At 43.2% G+C, this 24901-nt stretch overlaps 2 protein-coding genes across 2 annotated transcripts in view; both read right to left on the reverse strand.

The window, feature by feature from the left end:
- The window catches only part of LOC140722011 (uncharacterized), a 156617-nt gene that overhangs the window by 91800 nt on the left and 39916 nt on the right, over positions 1–24901 (reverse strand). The window contains 1 exon segment of the mRNA XM_073036825.1: positions 285–536. Within this exon segment, the coding sequence (XP_072892926.1) occupies positions 285–536 (252 nt within the window).
- On the reverse strand, positions 8946–12865 carry LOC140722010 (uncharacterized). Its single transcript, XM_073036824.1, has 2 exons — positions 12846–12865; positions 8946–10256 (listed from the first exon to the last, which is right to left on the reverse strand). Exon 2 carries the CDS (start codon positions 9896–9898, stop codon positions 9095–9097), a length of 804 nt encoding a protein of 267 aa, XP_072892925.1. The 5' UTR covers positions 9899–10256; positions 12846–12865; the 3' UTR covers positions 8946–9094.

Raw genomic sequence — 24901 nt, forward strand, 5'->3', positions numbered from 1 at the left:
GACCGTGACACGGACAGCAGAGAGCACACGAGCACAAGCTGGGGAACTGCACAGGCCGAGGTGACAGTGCATACTATGAAAAAGGGGGGAGGCGGGCAGAACTCATGTTGTTACCCAAAGCAACAGAAAAGCAAAGAAATAAGGGCAGAATTAAGACGGCACCAAGTGGCTGCGAAAACAGCCTAATTCTTGCCTTTAATATCTCATTTTTCCCTTTTCAGAGTTGGTTGGGTTCCATCGAGTCCCGGAGCTGCCAGTGGCATTCGCAACCTATTTTCTTTTACGGTGGATGGGTTCCAGTTCCGGGTGCTCTGTGGCCGACCGGTTTTTGACATTCTCCAGGCCCGCCTCCGGGGTGCGGACCTGTGGATGCCTGATTTCAGGCTGGTGTTGCCGACAGTGGCGTCGCAGGATAGGGAACATCGGGATTTCGCTGCGGCACACTTTTAATATAATAACAGCGACTGTCAGTCTCCCCTTTTGCTGTGAAAATGAGTGATATTGCTCGTGAGAGAGGGAGCCTTTGACACGTCGAGCTGTCGGGTAAACAACAGTTTTTGTTGACTGCAGATATTGTCTTTTCCATAAATGCCGCTGGAACTGCTGAGATCCTCCAGCATTCTCTGTGTGTTGCTATGGTCTCTCTCTGGTGTCTCCTGTTGCTTGGTGGTGGGGGGCGCTGACATTCTGTGTGTGTTGCTATGGTTTCTCTCTGGTGTTTCCTGTTGCTTGGTGGTGGGGGGCGCTGATATTCTGTGTGTGTTGCTATGGTCTCTCTCTGGTGTTTCCTGTTGCTTGGTGGTGGGGGGCGCTGACATTCTCTGTGTGTTGCTATGGTCTCTCTCTGGTGTTTCCTGTTGCTTGGTGTTGGGGGGCGCTGACATTCTCTGTGTGTTGCTTTGGTCTCTCTCTGGTGTTTCCTGTTGCTTGGTGGTGGGGGGCGCTGACATTCTGTGTGTGTTGCTTTGGTCTCTCTCTGGTGTTTCCTGTTTCTTGGTGGTGGCGGGCGCTGACATTCTCTGTGTGTTGCTTTGGTCTCTCTCTGGTGTTTCCTGTTGCTTGGTGGTGGTGGGCGCTGACATTCTCTGTGTGTTGCTCTGGTCTGTCTCTGGTGCTTCCTGTTGCTTGGTGGTGGGGGGGGGGGCGCTGACATTCTGTGTGTGTTGCTATGGTCACTCTCTGGTGTTTCCTGTTTCTTGGTGGTGGGGGGCGCTGACATTCTGTGTGTGTTGCTATGGTTTCTCTCTGGTGTTTCCTGTTGCTTGGTGGTGGGGGGCGCTGACATTCTGTGTGTGTTGCTGTGGTCTCTCTCTGGTGTTTCCTGTTGCTTGGTGGTGGGGGGCGCTGACATTCTCTGTGTGTTGCTATGGTCTCTCTCTGGTGTTTCCTGTTGCTTGGTGGTGGGGGGCGCTGACATTCTGTGTGTGTTGCTATGGTTTCTCTCTGGTGTTTCCTGTTGCTTGGTGGTGGTGGGCGCTGACATTCTGTGTGTGTTGCTATGGTTTCTCTCTGGTGTTTCCTGTTGCTTGGTGGTGGTGGGCGCTGACATTCTGTCTGTGTTGCTATGGTTTCTCTCTGGTGTTTCCTGTTGCTTGGTGGTGGGGGGCGCTGACATTCTGTCTGTGTTGCTATGGTTTCTCTCTGGTGTTTCCTGTTGCTTGGTGGTGGGAGGTGCAGACATTCTGGTTGTGTTGCTATGATCTCTCTCTGGTGTTTCCTGTCGCTTGGTGGTGGTGGGCGCTGACATTCTGTGTGTGTTGCTATGGTTTCTCTCTGTTGTTTCCTGTTGCTTGGTGGTGGTGGGCGCTGACATTCTGTGTGTGTTGCTATGGTTTCTCTCTGGTGTTTCCTGTTGCTTGGTGGTGGTGGGCGCTGACATTCTGTCTGTGTTGCTATGGTTTCTCTCTGGTGTTTCCTGTTGCTTGGTGGTGGGGGGCGCTGACATTCTCTGTGTGTTGCTTTGGTCTCTCTCTGGTGTTTCCTGTTTCTTGGTGGTGGGGGGCGCTGACATTCTGTGTGTGTTGCTATGGTTTCTCTCTGGTGTTTCCTGTTGCTTGGTGGTGGGGGGCGCTGACATTCTGTGTGTGTTGCTATGGTTTCTCTCTGGTGTTTCCTGTTGCTTGGTGGTTGGGGGGCGCTGACATTCTGTGTGTGTTGCTATGGTCTCTCTCTGGTTTTTCCTGTTGCTTGGTGGTGGTGGGCGCTGACATTCTGTGTGTGTTGCTATGGTCTCTCTCTGGTGTTTCCTGTTGCTTGGTGGTGGGGGGCGCTGACATTCTGTGTGTGTTGCTCTGGTCTGTCGCTGGTGTTTCCTGTTGCTTGGTGGTGGTGGGCGCTGACATTCTCTGTGTGTTGCTCTGGTCTGTCGCTGGTGTTTCCTGTTGCTTGGTGTTGGGGGGCGCTGACATTCTGTGTGTGTTGCTATGGTCTCTCTCTGGTGTTTCCTGTTGCTTGGTGGTGGTGGGCGCTGACATTCTCTGTGTGTTGCTCTGGCCTCTCTCTGGTGTTTCCTGTTGCTTGGTGGTGGGGGGCGCTGACATTCTGTCTGTGTTGCTGTGGTCTCTCTCTGGTGTTTCCTGTTGCTTGGTGGTGGTGGGCGCTGACATTCTGTGTGTTGCTGTGGTCTCTCTCTGGTGTTTCCTGTTGCTTGGTGGTGGGGGGCGCTGACATTCTATGTGTGTTGCTATGGTTTCTCTCTGGTGTTTCCTGTTGCTTGGTGGCGGTGACATCAGCGCCGGACTCCGGAGCGCAGGCTCCTGAGTTCCAATCCAAGTCGGGTGACACCCCCTCCCCCTCCCGGCACGCCTTCCATCCATGCTGGGTTGAGCGTTGAGCTAGCCACTCGGCCTCGTAAAACACACAAAGGGTCGAGTCAGGAATGTTCATATTGTGACCCCGTTAATCCGAAAAACCAATCCAGACACCACGCGCCAGACAGGAATGGCCGACCGTCTGGTGCGACACGCTAGGGAGGATATATTTGCTACTAATGCATTGTCAACAAGAAATAAAAGACCTACCAAGTGATTAATGCTGATGTACATGTCCTATGTGGACATGATTGTTACCTCCATTCCAATATCTCCTGATAGAACAGAGATGATTAGGACACCAGCAGGGACGGCTGCATCAAGGAAGGTACGCAGAGAGACAATACAGAAAGGATGGCCTGCAACTACGAATAGATGTTCAATATTTGTTCGGGATTATTGGGCAGACAGAGCTGAACTGTCAGCATTGGAAGATATGGTCCTCCAGGGGAACAGGTTTGTGTCTTCAGGTCGTCACACAAGGAAGTGTTCCAGAAGGTTCACGAAGTGCACCCGGATGAGGAAAGAAACGTAAACAACGAGCTGATGAAGTGACGTACTGTCCAAGAAGGAACCGAGACATCTGACGGACCACTACTTCATACGAGATATGTCGTACCCACAGACCAAAGCAGCAAGCAAATCCCCTGACTCCACCCCCTGTACCAGACAAGCCGTCCTTCACATTCGGTGATTAGTTGTTTGATTGTAATGGGAAGAGTCATATTGTTGCGACAGACTTCTCTTCCAGTCACCCAGAGTTTGCAACAACACAATCAATAACCAGGAAAGCAATCATCACCTTCTCAAAAACTGCGTTTGCGTGGCATGGAGCTCCACAGAATCATAGAAAACCACAGCACGTTACAGGCCCTTCGGCCCACAATGTTGTGCCGACCGTGTACCCTACTCTAGAAACTGCCTAGAATTTCTCTAACGCGTGGCCCACTATTTTGCTAAGCTCCGTGTACCTATCTAAGAATCTGTTAAAAGACCCTATTGTACCCGCCTTTACCGCTGCCCCTGGCAGTGCATTGCACACACACACACACACACACACACACACACACACACACACACACACACACACACACACACACACACACACACACACACCACTCTCTGTGCAAAAACTTACCTCAGAAATCCCCCTTGAAGCTACTAACAAGCACCTTAAAAATATGCTCCCTCGTGTTAGCCACTTCATCCCTGGCTACCCACACGAACAATGCCCCTCATCAGCTTATACATGTCGATCGGGTCACCTCTCGTCATCCGTCCCTTCACGGAGAAAAGGTCAAGTTTACTCAACCTATACTCATAAGGCATGTTCTGCACCATCCTTGTAAACCTGCGCTGCACACTCTCTATAGAATCTACATTCTTCCTGTAGTGAGGTGACCAGAACTGAAAACAGTAATCCAAGTGGGCTCTTAACAAGGTCTATATAGATCTAACATTACCTCATGGCTCTTGAACTCAATTCCACAGTTGATGAAGGTCATCACACCATACGCCTTCCTAGCAACATGTCAACCCGTGCTGTAGCTTTGAGTGTCCTAAGGACAACGATTCATTTATTCTCCTCACTGCCAAGAGTCTTAACATTAATACTGAGCTGTGTCTACAAATTTGACAGACCAAAACGAATCATTCACACGCAAGTGGGCTGAACACTCCCCGCCAATTCTCAGCCTGTTCCTGCCTCCTAATGATGTCCCGCTTTAACCTCTGACAACCCTGAATGGGAATCAGGATTAAAATCTTTGGCGCTGTGAAGTTCTACTTGTGGCGGACGGTGCGAAGCTGCTCAGCGAAGTGCTCCGCTAACTGGCTCAGGGTGGAGGAGCAACACCTTATATTCTGTCTTGGTGCACTCCAACCGGATCAGCTGAACCATAACATCCGTCTTGTCTTCTGAATCCAGAGCCCCAAGGGAAAACAGCACCGGCTCACTACAAGATGACAGCAGAGCTCAGCTCAAACAAAGAAGTGAAACAAAGAGCAGGAGAGTGGTGGTGGAGGGGAACTCGTTGGGTCTGGTTGTCCAGAAGGAAATGGAGAAAGCTCGTGTGGTGTTCCTGGTGGGAGGGGGAGGTGTACATGGACGGGGTATCCACAGTGAAAGTAAGATGATCGGGGCCAGGGGACTTGAAATCATTTGTAATAAGTTTGTGTGTGCTGCTTGGATTTCCAGCATCTGCAGATCTACGCTTGCTCGTGAATGGGAAATTCCGTTTGTTGCGGACGGAGCGAACGTACTTGTCAAAGTCGACTCCTGATCAACGTTGGGTCTCATCGACGTAGAGGAGGCCTCACTGGGAGCAACAGGTACGGCACAGCAACCTGACAGACTCGCAGGTGAAGTGTTGCCTCACTGGGAGCAACAGGTACGGCACAGCAACCTGACAGACTCGCAGGTGAAGTGTTGCCTCACTGGGAGCAACAGGTACGGCACAGCAACCTGACAGACTCGCAGGTGAAGTGTTGCCTCACCTGGAAGGACTGTTCGTGATCCAGACTGGGACTGAGGGAGGAAGTAAATGGGAGTGTATAGAACTTCCCTCGCTTGCAAGGATATGTTCCGGGGGGGGGGGGGGGGGAATTAGTGGGAAGGGACGAATGGAATCCTTGTGGAAAGCAGGACGTTGGGGGTGGGGCTGGGGAGGTAAAGATAGGAAGCCAGGAAGCTGTTTAGTCAAGACAACCGTACAAATCGGGAGGTTTATAAAAAATGTCAGCTCCTATGAATGTGTTTGGTGAGCCCATAGTCGGTATCTTTCTCAGGTCCACTGTCATCTGAATCTGCCAGGGTGGATGGTGGAGGGTTTTACAGAGATGACAAGTGGAGTAGGGGTCAGACGGGTTCACAGAATGGTGATGGGTGTAGGTGTAGAAGGGCTGTCACAGATGGCAGAGGCTACATGGATCGGAGATGTTAACAGAAATGGAGAGAGCTGTAGGGTTTGGAACCATTTTCACAGAGAGCGAGTGGTGTAGCAATGTTTCTCCACCGCTGGGGGAATGCACTTCACTTCTACCATTTTTGTCTGTAACCAGCTGGAACCTGTATTGTATCAGAGAGCTTTGCTAATAATTTTGGTGCATCACGATGCTGATGGAACCTGAGCACTCGACTGCAGACCGGCAGCTGTGTCACTGGGAAAATGCTGAACACGCTGATTAAGCAGACAAACAGAATGCACCCTGACCTTGAACTTGTGTCCAAAGCAGTGAATGTACACGCTTGTGCTTTTTTGGAGAACAGCTGTTACTCGCTCTTGTACCGGTCTTCCCTTGCTGCAAGTAAAAATAAGCGCTGTTATGATTGATACACTCTTTTGAGTTAATTGTTGGTCATAAGACAAAGTGAAAAGGTGCTCGACACCACCTCCTACCCAGACACCCAATCATACCTGCACCTTACTCCCCACGGCTTTGCCATCTCACCACTACACCGCAAGTCATAGGAACTGAAATACTCATTCCATTCATTGAGTCTTCTCCACCATTCGATCATGGCTATAGGATTTTCCCTCTAAACCCCATTCTGCTGCTTTCTACCCTTCACCTTCAACAGCCTTATTAATCAGCAACCCATCATTTACTTACTTAAAGCCTGTTATGCCGCTGGTGTTTAGGACAGCAACGAAGAGGTTCACCAGGATGTGTCTGGATTAGAGGCATGAGCTGCCGTGTAAGGAGAGTTCGGACAAACTTGGGCTGTTTTCTCTGGAGTGGAGGAGAATCAGGGTGACCTGAGAGAACTTGATCAGAATAAGAGAGGGATAGAGAGAGTAGATAGCCACCATTTTTTAACCGTCCGTGTCAAAATGTCTAAGCCCAGACAGCATGCTTTTGGAGAGATGAGGGAGCTGTGGAATTCATTGCCACGGACGGCTCAGAGGCCAAGTCATCAGGTTTAGTTAAAACAGAATTTGATCAGTACTTGATTAGTAAGGGTGTCAAAGGTCATGGGGGAAGGCAGGAGAATGGGGTTGAGAAGGAAAATAACAGACACTGGGACAGGTACAGAAAGAGGAAACTTTAGAGTGAGACATGTCAAGGACAGACAGATGGGACAGACTCAGATAGGGGTTCTTGTCCAGCACGGAGCAGTGGGGCTGAACACCAGTTCGTTTTCCACTCTCGGACCTTCACTGAGACCATTTCTCATCAGTACGTTTTACAAACAATACATATTATTGTTGAAGTTCAACATAAATTTATTATCAAAGTGTGTGAACAAAATGCTATCAAACAATTAATTCCTTTTCTTCTTGACAAGGCAACTCAATGCTCACCCCCAGCCTGGGGTAGGGAATGGGACCAATTCCAGAGGGGGAGGAGTGGGTGAGTCTGGGACTTTGTGAAGGAGCCCTAACTCCATCCTCCTTATTCCCCTTTTCCCTTCTCACTCCCCTCCCTCCCACTCCACTGCATGTGTTTGTGTGTGAGAGACCTGCCTGCCCAGTCACACACCATCAGCGATGTGCGCTTCCCCCAACACACTCACACTCCTCTGTACACAGTAATTCTCACCAGCTCAGAAGATCCAAAAATCTTATACTCTCCCTCCTGCACCAACTCCTTAGCCACGTGTTAAACAGTTTATTCTTCCTCTTCCTGGCCCGTGGCATAGATGGCAGTCCTGAGGTCACAGCCCTGGACGAGCAGCCATTTAACTTAGCAGCTCACTCCCTGAACTGCCTTTGAGAAGCTCGTTACTCGACCACCCTATATCATTGTTACCCACATGGACCACGACCTTCACTGTTCACCCTCCCGGGAAATGCTGAGCACTCGACCGGAGATGTCACAGACCCGAGCACACAGGAGGCAACATGTCATCGTGGAATTTCATTCTCACCCACAGAACATCCAGTCAGTTCCCTGAGCTGCTGAATCACCTCTGACCACAACTCACCTCTTCTCCATCCTTCCCTTCTCAGCCTCAGAGCCAGAGAGACCCTGTTGCTGTGACTTTCCTTTACTTGGTCATCTCCACCATCCCCGACAGTATCTAAATGGATATCTGTGTTGTTCAGGGGGATAGACACAGGGGTAAACTGCACTCGCTGTTTCCCCCTTCCCCTTCCTGTCACCCAGTTTCCGGTGCCGTGCACCTTCGGTTCAACTACCTCTCTATATGTCCTATCACCCCTTCGGCCTCCCGAATGATCTGGAGTTCATCCAGTTCCAGCTCCAACTCCGTAATGTGGATTGTTCGGAGCTGAAGCTGGAAGCACTTCTCACAGGTGTAGTTATCAGGGACACAGGAGGGTCCCCTGCCTTCCCACATCCCGCAAAGGAGCTTTCCACTATCCCGCCTGTCATCTCCACTGTTCTAACTGAGCAAATGTTAAGATAAAAAATCTAGTTCCATCATGATTTTGCCTTCTCTGATTGAATGCTTTTCTCACTGAAACCTCAAAGAGGTAAAGACTCAAAGTCTCCGCTCTGACTCTGCCCACTCTGACACTGGCCGCTCCATTTGCTCCTGCCTGACCTGATGCTGATTGGCCACTGCTGAAAGATCAAAAATCACCTGCGCTGAACCACTGCCCTTAATACTCAATTGGCGAACCAGAGTGAATTACGTCCTCTCAAGCTTCTGATCTCTCCGATTCACGATGGATCAAAGCTCGGTAGGGCGACACAAGGATGAATGACAGACTGAAACCCATCCCACAGTCTGAGCAGGTGACCACCCTCACCAAGTGTGAACCCACCACTGTCTCTGCAGTGTGGATCAGTGTGTGAATGCCTTCCCACAGTCTGAGCAGGTGACCACCCTCCCCACAGTGTGAACCCACCACTGTCTCTGCAGTGTGGATCAGTGTGTGAATGCCTTCCCACAGTCTGAGCAGGAGACCACCCTCCCCACAGTGTGAACCCACCACTGTCTCTGCAGTGTGGATCAGTGTGTGAATGCCATCCCACAGTCTGAGCAGGTGACCACCCTCCCCACAGTGTGAACCCAGCACTGTCTCTGCAGTGTGGATCAGTGTGTGAATGCCTTCCCACAGTCTGAGCAGGTGACCACCCTCCCCACACTGTGAACCCACCACTGTCTCTGCAGTGTGCATCAGTGTGTGAATGCCTTACCACAGTTTGAGCAGATCAACGTCCTCTCACTGCTGAAATCAGTCTGGTGTGTCGGTAGGTGAGATGAAAGTGTGATTTCATTCCCAGTCTGAACAGATGTGATGACTGAGTGAATTCCTTCCCACAGTCTGAGCAGTTGAGCAGTTTCTCCCCAGTGTGAACTCGCTGATGTTCATTCAATTGAGATGTATTTGTGAATCCATTCCCACATTCAGAACAGGTGAGTGGCCAGTGTGAATTTGTTGATGTTCTTTAAAGTCTGAGGACCGAGTGAATTCTTTCCCGCAATCTGGGCAGGTGAACAGTTTCTCCCTGGTGTGAATTTGGCTGTGCTTCACAAGGCTGGTTGACCGAGTGAATCCCTTCCCACATTCAGAACACCTGAATGGCTTCTCCCCAGTGTGAATTGGGTAGTGCCTCACAAGTTTGGATGAGTCAGTGAATCCCTTCCCACAATCTGAGCAGATGAACGGTTTCTCCCCGGTGTGAATTCGGCAGTGCTTCACAAGGTGGGATGAGTTAATGAATCCCTTCCCACATTCAGAGCAGATGAATGGTTTCTCCCCAGTGTGAATTCGTTGATGTATTTTAACATCTGATGACCGAGTGAATCCCTTCCCACATTCAGAGCACGTGAATGGCTTCTCCCCAGTGTGAATTTGGTAGTGTTTCACAAGTGTGTCTGATTCTTTGAATCTCCTCCCACATTCAGAGCAGCTGAATGGTTTCTCCCCAGTGTGAACTCGCTGATGTTCAATCAGTTGATATGACCGAGCAAATCCCTTCCCACATTCTGAGCAAGTGAATGGCCTCTCCCCAGTGTGAACGCGGTAGTGCCTCACAAGGTTGGATGACCAAGTGAATCTCTTCCCACATGCAGAGCACACGAATGGCCACTCCCCAGTGTGAATTCGCCGATGCACCTCCAGTTGAGATGACTGAGTGAATCCCTTCCCACAGTCTGAGCAGGTCAATGGCATCTTCTCAGTGTGAACTCGCTGGTGTGTCTGTGGGTAGGCTGTGAGTGAATCCCTTCCCACACTGAGAGAAGGAGAATGATATCTCACTGCAATTGAAGAACTGGTCTTCAGTGAACAAATGCTGGTGTTTTCTCAGCACCCCGGCTCCAGTAGATAACACTGAGTTAGAAAAGAAAACTTCACTTCAGACAGAAAACACATTTCCAGCTGGGATGAGATACTTCTTCATTTCCAAGGATCGACAACAGATGTGTTGGTCTTGCAAAGAAAATATTTGGTCACTCTTTATATATCCGGTCAGAGAGAGCAAAACTGACATGTTGAGATTCCCTTGCACAACTGTTCTGCCATTTCAGACCTGTAAGAATAATTGAAAGGACATCAATGCGTGAAGAACAATTATTCAGGTGAGATTTTAGTCTGTGGTGAGAACATAAGAAATTGGAGCACGAGAACGTCATCTGGCCCATCTCCACCAACCTGCCTTTACTCCATCGCCCTTAATCTCCCTACTATGGAAAAATCTATCCAACTTTGTCTCAAATACATTTACTGAAGGAACCTCCAGTGCTTCATTGGGCAGAGAAATGCACATATTCACCACCCTCAGGGAAAAGCAGTTCCTCCTCATCTCCATCCCAAATGCCCTGAATCTTGAGGTGATGTCCTCTAGTTCTAGTCTCACCTACCAGTGGAAACAACTTTCCTGCCTCTATCTTATCTATCCCTGTCATAATTTTACATGTTTCTATAAGATCTTCACTCAATTTGAGCTCTGGCATTACTGAGTTCAACTCAAGTTGAGATATACTGCAGGTGACTGTGGGAAGCGAGGGAGGAGATTGCTGAGCATCTGGTGATGATCTTTGTCTCATCAATAGGGATTGGAGAAGTACCCGAGGATTGTTTAACAAACGGAAAAAAGGTAACCCAGGAAATTATAGACCAGTGAGTCTTGCATCAGTCGTGGGCAATTTGTTGGAGAAGATCCTAAGCGGGAGGACTTATGAGCATCAGATTAGCGGTAGTCAGCATGGCTTTGTCAAGGGCAGGTTATGCCTTACCAACTTGATTGAACTCTTTGGGGATGTAACATTGATGAAGGTAGAACATTGGATGTAGTGTACGTGGTTTTCAGTAAGACTTTTGATAAGGTTCCCCATACGAGGCTCATTGAGAAAGTAACGAGGAAGGACCCAAGGAGAGCTGCTTTGTGGATCCACAACTGGCTTGGCCACAGGGTGGTTGTTGATGGTTTGTATTCTGCATGGAGGATGGTGAACAGTGATATTCTGCAGCGATCTGTTCTGGGATCCCTCCTCTTTGTGAATTTTAAAAATGACCTTGATGAGGAGTAGAAGGGTGTGTTTGTAAGTTTGTCGATGACACAAATGTAGTGGGTACTGTGGGTTGTCTGAATGGTTGTCACAGTAGAGCAGTTACATCGATAGGATGTAGAACTGGACTGAGAATTGGCAGATTGAGTTCAACCTGGTGGTTCATTTTGGTAGGTCTAATTTGAAGACAGAATACAATACTAATGATAGGACTCTTGGCAGTTTGGAGGATCAGCGAGATCTTGCGGTCCGTGTCAATAGTACATGCAAAGCTGCTGTGCAGGTTGACAATGTTTTTAAGAAGGCCTTCATCAACCATGGGACTGAGTTCAAAAGCGGTGAGGTACTGTTACAGATATATAAGGCCTTCATTGGACCCCACTTTTAGTACTGTGTTCAATTCTGATCATCTCACTACAGGAAGAATGTGGATACTCTGGAAAGGGTTCAGAGGAGAGTTGTATAAGATGATGAGAGGCATTGATCAAGCAGATAGCCAGAGGTTTTTTATCAGGGCTGAGCTAGCTAACATGCAGGGGCAGAGTTTTAAGATGCATGTAAGTAGGTACAAGGGGGATACCAGAGGTAAGTTTTTCAAAGGTAGAGGCGGATAGAATCAGGGTCTTTTCAGACACTGTTAGGTGCCTACATGGAGCTTAGAATAATAGAGGTCTATGTGGTAGTCAAACTCTAGACAGTTTTGAGAGTAGGTTTTATGGTCAGCATGACATTGTGGGCCGAAGGGTCTGTAATATATTGCAGACTTCTGTTTCTATGTTTAGATATGAACTCCTCATCTTCTAACAAGGCACGGATCAGGCATCCTGACTGACCAACAAATTCTCTGACTGTATTCCCTCTGTATGAGAATGGGCTCTTTCTGCCTTCAATCAACCTGTGTCTTGGCTCAATTTGTCCTGATTTTTGGTATCATTTCAAGCGCTGGTCATGCTCCACAACACTACAAAGTGAACTTGTTACTACATGTCGGATCCTGGAGATTTTCTAATTGCTGGGATCCCCTCCCACCCCGAGCTGATTGACAGTGATGAACCCATCGATGGCAATGACTATGAAGGGGTGGGCAGTAGTTATTCTCATTGGTGTGTGGCACCTTTGTGATGTGCAAGCTACAAGTCACTTGTCATCGAGAACAAGGTGTTTCATTTCGTTATTTACACAGAGAACGAAAGCTGACGGGAGGATTTCTTTTAGCCATACAGCACTAATTTACATTTCTACTGACTGGACAGTATATTTTTGTTCCGAGGTACTGATCCTCGTTGGCATGGCTGGAGGTCGCAGTATTTGGGCATATTCTAAGGGGACAATGCTGGTAGTGTCACCCATGGCTGACTCTTTACCCAGCAGACACCAAGAACAAGTAAGCTGTCTATCCGCCATCTAAGGACCCAGCAATGCGCATGCGCCGCAGAAATGGCGGCGCCGCCAGCTCTCAATCAGCCGTAAACTCCCCGTCACTCGGGAAAATCGTGGAGCTGGGACTGTCCTGGGGTGCAGGACCAGTGGGGACGGAGCTCATTGTAATGTTCCTTCAATCGCGGTGCAGACGCCGGTGATTAAGCTCCCACCCGCGGCCCCGCTCCTACCTGCGTCCGATCCATGCGAGCCTCTCATCTACTGGGCGCATGCGCAATATTCGCGATCGGCTGTGACGCACACGCATGCGCATTTGTTTAAATAGGATTTTTAAAAAAATCTGCAGATGCGGAAATCCAAAACAACACCCACAAAATGCTGGAGGAACTCGGGGGGGGGGGGCAGAAAGCAACGATGGAGGGGAGAGAACAGTCGGCGTTTCAGACCGACACCCTTCTTCAGGACTGGAAAGGAAGGGAGGGAGAAAGAATGTGGGGTGGAGGGGAGGTGATACATCAGATTGGTCGGGCGTGAAGTAAAGAGCTGGGAAAATTGATGAAAGAGATAAAGGACTGCAGAATAATCACGATGATGTTGATAATAATAAATAAATACATTATTGATCCCGAGTGGGGAATTCTTTCGTTACAGCAGTGACATTTAGAAACACAATTAGCAGTGTGCAGACATGACTAAAAATAAACCGGGAATAATAATATACACAATAATACTGCACCAATGCGTAATAATAATGTATGAAATAAAAATGCAGAGACTGTTGATCTCTGAAGTGTGTTCTCCTGTCGCAGAAAGATGAACTGTTGAATATGCGTATTGTCGTTGATCCCAAAGATTTTCTGTAAAGGCGTCAAATGTTATGGGGAGAAGGCAGGAGAATGAGGTTGAGAAGGAAAATAAAAGATACTGGGACAGGTACACAACGAGGAAACTTTAGAGAGAGATCTGTCAAGCACAGACAAATGGGACAGACTCAGACAGGGTTTTACTTGGAAGTTTCTGGCCTTAACTTATTTTTAATTCGTCTCAGAACAATTCTCAACAAAATCTTTATTAGGTGAATCTTAAGACAGATTGTTCTATAATTTTCGCAGTCATTAATTCCAGGAATTCTTGGCAGAGCTATAAGTACAGATTTCAAGCGATCATCAGGCAATACAGCAGACTCATATATGCCATTAAACAGTTCAAAAAGAATATCTATGCCCAGATCTTCTAGGGCTTGTAAACTGAGGTTTCCTCAAGTCCAGTGGCTTTACCACGTTTCATGCTTTTCATTGCTTTAGTTTTTTCTTCTTTGGTAATAGGTGGGCCAGAATTAGGGTGTTTAATATCTGGGGGTTCCCCTCTATTATCCTCAGACAGCTGCTCTATATACTGAATCCTCCTCCCACATACTTCATCTGGATCTGTCTGCTGATCTTATGCATTCTGTAGAGGAGGTTTTCTTAATTCCATAATTTCCTTAATTTTCTTGTCCATTTCTTTGCCGTTGTTAATATGGCCTTCTGCTTCATTGCATTTTTAAAAAAAAATTATTTAATTGCGTTTTTAAGTAATTACAAGTGTGGAAAAAATGTATATATCCCTTCCCCCTTCCCCCTAACTTCCCTATATTAAAAAAAGAGAAAGTAAGAAAGAAAAAAAAAGAAAGAGTGCCTGGTTGTTGGAAGATCTCCACATGCTCCATGGAGTTCTTAATAACTTTAGTATATATATTTATTTCTTTCCCCAAGTAACCAATTGTTTCATCTTCAGAGCACCTATATATTTAGTCCTGTCTTTTGTAAATAAGGGCACCAAATTTTCAAAAATGTTTCATATTTATCTCTTAAATTATAAGTAATTTTCTCTAATGGAATACAGCCATAGATTTCTTTCTTCCAACAATCTATACTTAAATATGTATCCGATTTATAAGTAACTGCAATAGCCTTTTTGGCTACTGCCAGTGCAATTTTTATGAATTCTTTCTGATATTTATTTAGTTTGAGTTTCGGTTTTATCCCTTCAATATCACCTAGTAAAAGTAATATTGGATTATGAGGAAGTTGTATTCCCGTAATTTGTTCCAGTAAAAGTCTTAAATTTGTCCAAAAAGGTTGAATTTTAGAACAACACCATGTCGAATGTAAAAGTGTACCAGTTTCTTGGTTACATCGGAAACACTGATCAGATAAACTTGGATTTAATTTTTTTATTTTTTTGGTGTAATATATAATTGATGTATAAAGTTATATTGCACTAATCTTAACTGAACATTTATTGTATTTGTCATACTATCAAGACAAAGTCTTGACCAATTTGTTTCTTCAATTTTAATATTCAAATCACTTTCCCATTTTTGTCTTGACTTATGGACTCCTTGTTTAATTGCCTGTTTTTGAATCAAATTATACATACAAGATATAAATTTTTTAATATTTCCTTTTTGAATTAAAATTCCTATTTCATTAGATTTCGGCAATAACATAGTTTGACCTAGTTTTTCTCTTATATAAGCCCTTAGTTGAAAGTAACAAAAAAGAGTGTTGTTTGATACTTTATATTTATTCTTTAATTGATCGAATGACATTAATATACCTCCTTCAAAACAATCTCCTATGTATCTAATCCCTTTTTGAAACCAATTATATAAAAGTTGATTGTCCATTGTAAAAGGAATAAGTCTATTTTGAATTAAAGATCTCTTTGCTAATAAAGATTTTTTTGTCTCATCATCAACATTTATCTTATTCCATAAATCAATCAAATGTTTTAATATAGGAGATTTTTTCTTTTCCCGTATCCATTTAGATTCCCATTTATATATAAAATCTCTGGTACGCTTTCTCCTATTTTATCTAGTTCTATTCTAATCCATGCCGGTTTATCTTTCTCAAAAAAAGATGCAATAAATCTAAGTTGATTTGCTTTATAATAATTCTTAAAATTTGGAAGTTGTAACCCTCCTAGATCAAATTTCCATGTCAATTTTTCCAACGATATTCTTGATATCTTACCTTTCCAGAGAAACTTCCTCACATATTTGTTTAACTCTTGAAAAAACTTCTGGGGTAATTGTATTGGTAATGATTGAAATAAATATTGTAGTCTAGGGAATATATTCATTTTTATAGTATTTACTCTACCTACTAATGTTATTGGTAATGCCATCCATTTATCAAGATCTTCCTGAATTTTTTTCAAAAGTGGTGAATAATTTAATTTGTATAAGTTTTTTATATCATTATCAACTCTTATACTTAAGTATTTTATACCATTTGCCGGCCATCTAAATTAAGGTTATTAATTGACATTGACTATAGTCTCCATTAGTAAGAGGTAAAATTTCACTTTTATCCCAATTTACTTTATAACCTGATATTTTCCCATATTCTTCTAATCCATAAGATAATTTACATAATGAATGTAATGGATCTGTTAAATAAAGTAGAACATCATCAGCAAATAAATTAATCTTGTATTCTTCCTGATTAACTCTGAAACCCTTAATATCTGGGTTCATTCTTATTAATTCAGCTAATGGCTCTATTGCCAACACAAACAAAGCAGGTGATAATGGACAACCTTGCCTAGTTGATCTTGTTAACTGAAATGGTGTCGAAATTTGACCATTTGTCACTACTTTAGCTTTGGGATTAGTATTTAAGGTTTTAATCTATTTTATAAATGATGTTCCTAATCCATATTTTTCCAATACCTTAAATAAAAAATCCCATTCCAATCTATCAAATGCTTTTTCTGCATCTAAAGCAACTGCCACACTCGTTTCCTCCCTCTTTTGCGCTAAATGGATTATACTAATTAACCGGGTTACATTATCTGCCGATTGTCTATTTTTGATAAATCCTGTTTGATCCATATGCACTAATTTTGATAAGCATTTAGATAATCTATTAGATAAGATTTTTGCTATTATTTTATAATCAGTATTTAATAAAGAAATAGGTCTATATGATGCTGGCTTTAAAAGGTCTCTATCTTTTTTTGGCAATACTATTAAAATATCTGTTGAAAAAGATTCTGGAAGTCTATGCGTTCTTTCTGCTTGATGTATTAACTCCATAAAGGGAGAAATCTTTAAACTTTTTATAAAATTCAGGCGGAAAACCATCTTCTCCTGGAGATTTATTACTTTGAAGTGATCCCAGAGCTTCTTCAACCTCCTTCACTGTAAAAGGCATACCTAATCCCTTATGTTCTTCCGTATTTAATTTTGGAAGAGTTATTTGTGCTAAAAATCTTTCTATCTTAACATCATCATTTTTTGATTCGGATTTATACAACTCAGAATAAAAATTCTTAAAAGCCTCATTAATTTCTAGAGGCTTATAAGTAACTTTATTCACTTTTGTTCGGATTGCATTTATTGTTTTAGAAATCTGATCTGTTTTTAACTGGCATGCAAGGACCTTATGTGATCTTTCACCTAGTTCATAATATCTCTGTTTAGTTCTCATAATTGCTTTTTCTGTTCGATATGTCTGGAGTGTATTATATTTTAACTTCTTATTAATAAGTTGTCTTCGTTTTTCTTCTGTCATATTTCTTTGAGATTCTTTTTCTAATTGTATAATCTCTTTTTCCAATTGATCTATTTCTATCATATATTCCTTCTTAATTTTAGAAGTATAACTTATTATCTGACCTCTCAAATATGCCTTCATTGCTTCCCACAATATAAATTTATCATCAACTGAATGTAAATTTGTATCTAAAAAGAACTGAATCTGCTTTTTCATAAAATCACAAAAATCTTGACGTTTTAGTAGAATTGAGTTAAATCTCCATCTATAAATTGATTCCTCTTTATCTATCATTATCATTGTCATTATTAAAGGAGAGTGATCAGACAATATTCTTGCTTTATATTCCACATTTTTCACTCTATCTTGAATATTTGTTGATAATAGGAAAAAAATCTATCCTTGAGTATGTTTAATGTCTATTTGAATAAAATGAATAATCTCTTTCTTTTGGATTGATTCTTCTCCATATATCAATCAAATTTAAGTCTTTCATCAATGATAGAGTTAATTGTGCTACTTTTGATTTTGTAATAGCCTTTATTGATCTATCTAAAACTGGATCTAGACAAAAATTAAAATCTCCACCTATTAATATTTTATCATGTGCGTTAGCCAAATTCAAAAAGACTTCCTGTATAAATTTTACATCATTTTCATTTGGTGCATAAATATTCATAAGAGTACATAGTTCTGAAAAAATTTGACAATGTATAATTAAATATCTTCCTGCCGAATCAATTAATACATTTTGTATTTTAATTGGTAAATTTTTATTAACCAAAATTGCAACTCCTCTCGCCTTTGAGTTAAATGAAGCTGCAATAACATTTCCAACCCAGTCTCTTTTTAATTTCTGGTGTTCTATGTCCGTTAAATGCGTTTCTTGTAGGAAAGCTATATCTATTTTCATTTTTTTAATATATGTTAAAATTCTTTTTCTTTTTACTGGTCCATTAAGCCCATTAACATTAAAACTTAAAAAATTCAATAAATTAGTCATTGTTTTTAATTATGTTACTCCAATCTACAATAATACCTAATCTTTCAACTTTCGTGGTATCCTGGGAAATCTTTTTAGAAGTCTCTATGTTGCTATGTGTGTCCCCACCAATCATCCAGGCAAAAACATAGAAGAAAAGTAGAGTATAAGGAAAAAAACAAAATACCCCCCTACTAATGTTGTGAAAGAAAAAAAACACAACATTACCCCCCTCCGTTGAATGGGTCATGGCAATCACCATGATTACACACGTGAATCCCTTAGTAACTGATTCAAAGCTCCCCAGCCCCCCCGCAACGTAAAAAGTATATATATAAGAAAAGAAAAAACATACTATTCTCAATTAATATTTCTAAAATTTTACTTTTCTCCCTTGTATCATCCTTAAATGTCTATCAGTTCCTTTCGCTATCTCTGTCTTCATCTTTAACCATTATGTTTAGAAGTCTCTACATTTAATTAGCGAATAGATGGAAGTTTTTGTACGAACACCTCCGCATCTCGATAATCGGGAAAAAATCTTTTTCCCTCTTCCAAAACATTTATCAGTGTTGCTGGGTGACGCATTAAAAATTTGTAACCTTTTTCCCATAAGACATCTTTTGCTGAATTAAATTCTTTCTCTTCAAAAGGTTATAACTTATATCAGGATAAAAAAGAACTGGTTTCTCTGCTATCATCAATGGACCCTTTCTTCTTTTGGCACCTTGGGCAGCCACCCTCAAAATCTTTTCTTTATCCTGGTATCTTAAACATCTTATCAAAATTGATCACGGATTTTGATCATCTTGAGATCTTGGCCTTAAGGCTCTGTGCACCCTTTCAATCTCAATTGAAGTTTCTTCTCCCATTTCCAATTTTTTAGGGATCCATTTTTGAAAAAAAATTATTGGGTCTTCTCCTTCGGTACCTTCTTTAAGTCCAACAATTTTAATATTGTTACGTCCACTAAAATTTTCAAGCTTATCAATTTTTTCCACGAGTTGTTTTCTTTCTGATATCCAGGCATTATTATCAACTTCAATTTCCTTCATTCTTCCATCCATGTCTTCCATTTTATTTTCCAAATCTGTAATTTTCTTTTCCATTTTTTCTTGTTTCTTTGTCATTTTAGCAAACATAGCCTCCATATTTATTATTTTTTTCTTTAATTACTTTTTGGTTACTTTTAATGCATTTAATTTATGCATTATTTGCCTCAAAGTCTTTTTTATATTTTCAGAGGAATTTTCATCTCCATCTGAGTAGGCTACGATCAATTATGGAAAACCCTGAACATCCTCTACATAGCACCATCCAGAGACAGAGAAGCAGTTTCAGCGACAGGTTGCTATCGATGCAATGCTCCTCAGACAGGATGAAGAGGTCAATACTCCCCAATGCCATTAGGCTTTACAATTCAACCGCCAGGAGTAAGATATGTTAAAGTGCCGGGGTTGATTGTATTTAATGTATTTAAGTAAACTACTTAAGAACTTTTTAAAAGCTATTATTAATGCTTTTTGAGAGAGTGATTTAGATGCATATCATATTTTTACTGAGTTAAGTATTGTATGTAATTAGTTTTGCTACAACAAGTGTATGGGACATTGGAAAAAAATGTTGAATTTCCCCATGGGGATGAATAAAGCATCTATCTATCTATCTTCGTCTGATTAGGGGACGTCACGTAATGACTTAGGATCGAGACGCTGGAACCCAGCCCTCCCGTAAAAAAATCAATAAATTAATGTTTAAATGAAGAAAAATTAGTCAATATTTTCATAAGGTTACTTATAAACTACTCCGGCTTGTTTTAAGCTGTGCCTCATAAACAGAGGACGAAGAAAAATACTGCCGCGAAGACAGCTCAAGTTCGAAAAGAATCAAGGCCTACTTCTACCGAAGAACCGCGGACTCAGGTACAACACATCACTGTCGAAACAGAACAGGAAACTGCGGCAGCATCGGCCATTTCTAAAGGAAAGGATCAACGAGAACTGCGCAAGCGTAAAAGAACGAGCATGCGCAAACGAGAGCAATCAGAACTACAAATTTCAGTTGCGACTTCAACTGAGAGTGACTTCATTGCATTTTTGATTTAACCATTCTTCCTTTGCAATATTGCGCACTTGTCTGTTTAGCTCTCTGAATTGCACTTCATTATTCTTCACTAACCTTCTTTGTTCCATCAGATGTAGAATTTCTTGGGTTATCCACCCCTTGTTGGTGTGTTGTGTTTCTTGTATTTGGATTATCTCCCCTGCTGATTGTAGTATAGAATATTTAAATCTGTCCCAAATAGGTGTTGTTTCGTTTTCGTTGAGGTGTTCTTCTACAGCTGTCTTGAATTGTTGCTAAGTATGCTATCTTTTTTTTTGTTCTCCCAACACCGACTTCTCTTTTTTCCACGTTTCAGTTTCTTTAATTTTGTTTTGATGGTAGCTATTACTGGATGGTGAACTCAACAACAGTCTACTCCTGAGTAGGATTTAGAATTTGTGATATTATTTCTAAAGGGTTCATTGACGGTAATGAAATCTATTTGATTCCTTGTTCTATCTCCAGGGCTAATCCAAGTACACAATCTACGTGGATGGTTTTTATACGAAGTATTGGTGGTCACTTGGTTGTATCTGACACATCAGTCAGTAAACCTTTCTCCGTTTTCAATTTTCTCCCCTAGTCCTATAATATTATCAACCGTTTTCTGTCCAACTTTGGCGTTAAAATCTCCCATGACTAGTTTTATGTCCTGAGATTTACATTGCCCTGTCGAGATCTTCATAAAACTTGTTATTATCCTCTTCGTCCCCATCATTTGTTGGTGCGTAGGCTTGGATTATGCTAATGTTAAAAGGGTTAACCCTTAATTTAACTAAAAGCAGCGATCGGAAATCGCCCAATATGGCATAAGACATTTTGATACTTTGTATTATTTCAAATTCTCACTAAACACTGACGGAACGGAAGAACAACTACTTCACAATTCATATTAGAACCAAATGGCGGTGGTAAAAACTGATGATAATATAAGTTTAAAGAGGATTTAGACAGAGACGCGTTGCCTCATTGGAATTTTTAAATATCTATAGTGAAATGATTCTCAGAGAAATAGAAGACCTAGATGGGATAAAAATTTGAGGTGTTAACATCAACAATATAAGATATGCGGACGATACCACCCTAATAGCAAGTGCTACAGAAGACCTACAAATCCTCCTAGGCAAAGTAATGCAAACAAGTGCAGATTCTGGTCTAACCATCAACTGTAAAAAAAAAAGTATGGTAACATCGAAACAGCAGGATACTCCCAACGGCAAGTTGTACATCGGTAACCAAGAGGTTGAACAAAAGGCCAGTTTCAATTACCTTGGTAGCTTCATATTGTTACTTGTTATTCGTTATTCAAATAACAAGCCATAGGTAACAAAGGACTTTAAGGACATCCTGAATACTAAAAAGGAGGGCGTTTGGAGATGGAAATAGGGAGGAGCTGAGGACAATACAGAGGGACCTGAAAGCCAAGTTGAGGGAGGTTAAAGACAGGTATAGGAGGAAGCTTGAGTGGAAACTCCAGCAGAACAACATGAGAGAGGTCTGGAGTGGGATGAGGACCATCACTGGGTTCTGGCAAACTAACAACAGAGGAGCTGAAGGCAGTGTGGACAGGGCCCACGAACCTAACCTGTTCTTCAACAGATTTGACACTGTGGCCCCTGCCCATCCCCCACATGATTCATCTGTTGTCGGCCCCCAACCAACACATACTCCACTCTCCCCTCCTACCCCTCCTCACAGCCTCCCACCCTGCTCTCATGACTACATCCCTCCGCCACCTGAAACCACCACAGTGGGCTTCACAACTGAACAGGTGAGAAGACAACTGAAACTTCTCCACCCCCAAGCAAGGCTGCAGGCCCGGATGGTGTCAGCCCCAGGGTGCTCAAAGCCTGTGCCCCCCAGCTATGTGGGGTACTTCACCATGTCTTCAACCTGAGCCTGAGTCTCCAGACGGTTCCTGTGCTGTGGAAGCTGTCCTGCCTCGTCCCTGTACCGAAGACGCCGTGCCCCAGTGGCTCCAATGACTACAGACCGGTGGCATTGACCTCCCACATCATGAAGACCCTGGAGAGACTTGTTCTAGAGCAGCTCAGGCCTATGGTTAGGCCACACTTAGACACCCTCCAGTACACCTAACAGCCCTGACTAGGATTTGAGGATGCCATCGTCTACCTGCTGAACCATGTCTACGCCCACCTGGACAAGCCGGCGAGCACTGTGAGGGTCATGTCTTTTGACTTCTCCAGTGCGTTCAACACCATCCGCCCTGCTCTGCTGGGTGAGAAGCTGACAGTGATGCAGGTGGATGCTTCCCTGGTGTCATGGATTATTGATTACCTGACTGGCAGACCACAGTACGTGTGCTTGCAACTCTGTGTGTCAGACAGAGTGGTCAGCAGCATTGGGGCTCCACAGGGGACTGTCCTGTCTCCCTTTCTCTTCACCATCTACACCTCGGACTTCAACTACTGCACAGAGTCTTGCCATCTTCAGAAGTTTTCTGATGACTCTGCCATAGTTGGATGCATCAGCAAGGGAGATCAGGCTGAGTACAGGGCTACGGTGGGAAACTTTGTTACATGGTGCAAGCAGAATACTCTGCAGCTTAATGTGAAAAAGACTAAGGAGCTGGTGGTGGACCTGGTGGAGGATTACAAGTACCTGGGGATACGAATTGACAATAAACTGGACTGGTCAAAGAACACTGAGGTTGTCTACAAGAAGGGTCAGAGCCGTCTCTATTTCCTGAGGAGACTGAGGTCCTTTAACATCTGCCGGACGATGCTGAAGATGTTCTACGAGTCTGTGGTGGCCAGTGCTATTATGTTTGCTGTTGTGTGCTGGGGCAGCAGGCCGAGGGTAGCAGACACCAACAGAATCAACAAACTCATTTGTAAGTTTGTAAGTTTGTGGTGGGGGTGGAACAGGACGCTCTGACGGTGGTGTCTGAAAAGAGGATGCTGTCCAAGTTGCATGCCATCTTGGACAATGTCTCCCATCCACTCCATAATGTACTGGTTAGGCACAGGGGTACATTCAGCCAAAGACTCATTTCACCGAGATGCATAGGAAGTCATTCCTGCCTGTGGCCACCAAACTTTACAACTCCTCCCTCGGAGTGTCAGCCGCTCTGAGCCAATAGGCTGTTCCTGGACTTATTTCCACTTGGCATAATTTACTTATTATTATTTCATTACTTCTGGTTTGATTTTGCTATATTTCTACTCTATTCTTGGTTGGTGCAACTGTAACGAAAACCAATTTCCCTCGGAATCAATAAAGTATGTCTGTCTATCTGTCTATATCATGAGATGCTGGAAGTAAAGAAGAATTGGTATTACCAAAACCAACTTCTAAAAAATGAAACCGACTTTTACCAACAGACACAATTCTATGATAACAAGGCTTAGGCCACTAAAATGTGACATCTGGTCAATCTTGCTGTATGCTTCAGAAACATGGACTGTAACACCAGAACTCCAAAGAAACTTCGAAGCAACAGAAATGCAGATTCTTAGAAGGATGCTGAAAATATCATATAGGAATAGGGTAACTAATGAGATAATGCTCCAACGTGCCCATACAAAAAGATCTTTAATAAGAACTTTGAGTGAGAGGAAACATAAATTACTGGGCCACGTCATCAGAAAGGGAGAAATAGAATGCCTTACATTACAAGGCCGTATGCCTGGGAAATGCAGAACAGGAAGGCAAAAAAGAAAATATATGGACACTGTGAAAGAACTAACAGATCTAAGTGTGCGAGATACCATTGATGCTGCGTGCGATTGTTCGATGTGGAAAGCCATGATCACCCAAGCGTGTAACGCACAAACCACATGGAGAAGAAGAAGACATGTTTTACAAAAAATACATTTCAATGTTCAAGTTCAACGTAAATTTATTATCAAAGCATGTTAACCTGATGCTGTCTTCTTGACAAGGCAACTCAGTGCCCATTCCCAGCCCCCAAGGAATGGGACCAATTCCAAAGGGGGTGGGGTGGGTGAGTCTGGGACTTTGTGAAGGAGCCCTAACTCCATCCTCCTCATCCCTTTTCCCTTCTCACTCCCCTCCCTCACACTCCACTGCATGTGTCTGTGTGTGAGTGACTGCCTGCGCAGTCGCACTCCATCAACGATGTGCTCTCCCCCCCAACACACTCACACTCCTCTGTACACAGCAATCCTCACCAGCTCAGAAGATCCCTCCTGCACCAACTCCTTAGCCATGTGTTAAACAGTATAATCTTCCGATTCCTGGCACGTGGCACAGATGACAGTCCTGAGATCACAGCCCTGGATGAGCTGCCCTTTAACTTAGCAGCTCACTCCCTGAACTCCCTTTGCAGAACCTCGTTACTCGACCAGCCCATATATCAGAACCTTGCATGCAGGAGACAACATGCCATCCTTTCTTTTCTTTTTAAATCTTTTTATTAATTTTTAAATAAACATAAATGAAACATGAATACAGAGAGTTTGAGAGTACATAGTTAATAGTTTAAATAAACATTCAAATAGATGACAATCAATATATCATAACCTCCCAAACACATGGTAATTGCAAACAAAAGTAGTAAAAAAAAAACCCCAGAAAACTAACCAACATGGGCCATTGCATTATGTCAAATATATACAGTAGTGCCAATAACTCCGAACCTCCATCCAAATAATTAAAGATAATAAAAGTG

Source organism: Hemitrygon akajei, unplaced genomic scaffold (genome assembly GCF_048418815.1).
Source record: "Hemitrygon akajei unplaced genomic scaffold, sHemAka1.3 Scf000067, whole genome shotgun sequence".
Classification (NCBI taxonomy): domain Eukaryota; kingdom Metazoa; phylum Chordata; class Chondrichthyes; order Myliobatiformes; family Dasyatidae; genus Hemitrygon; species Hemitrygon akajei.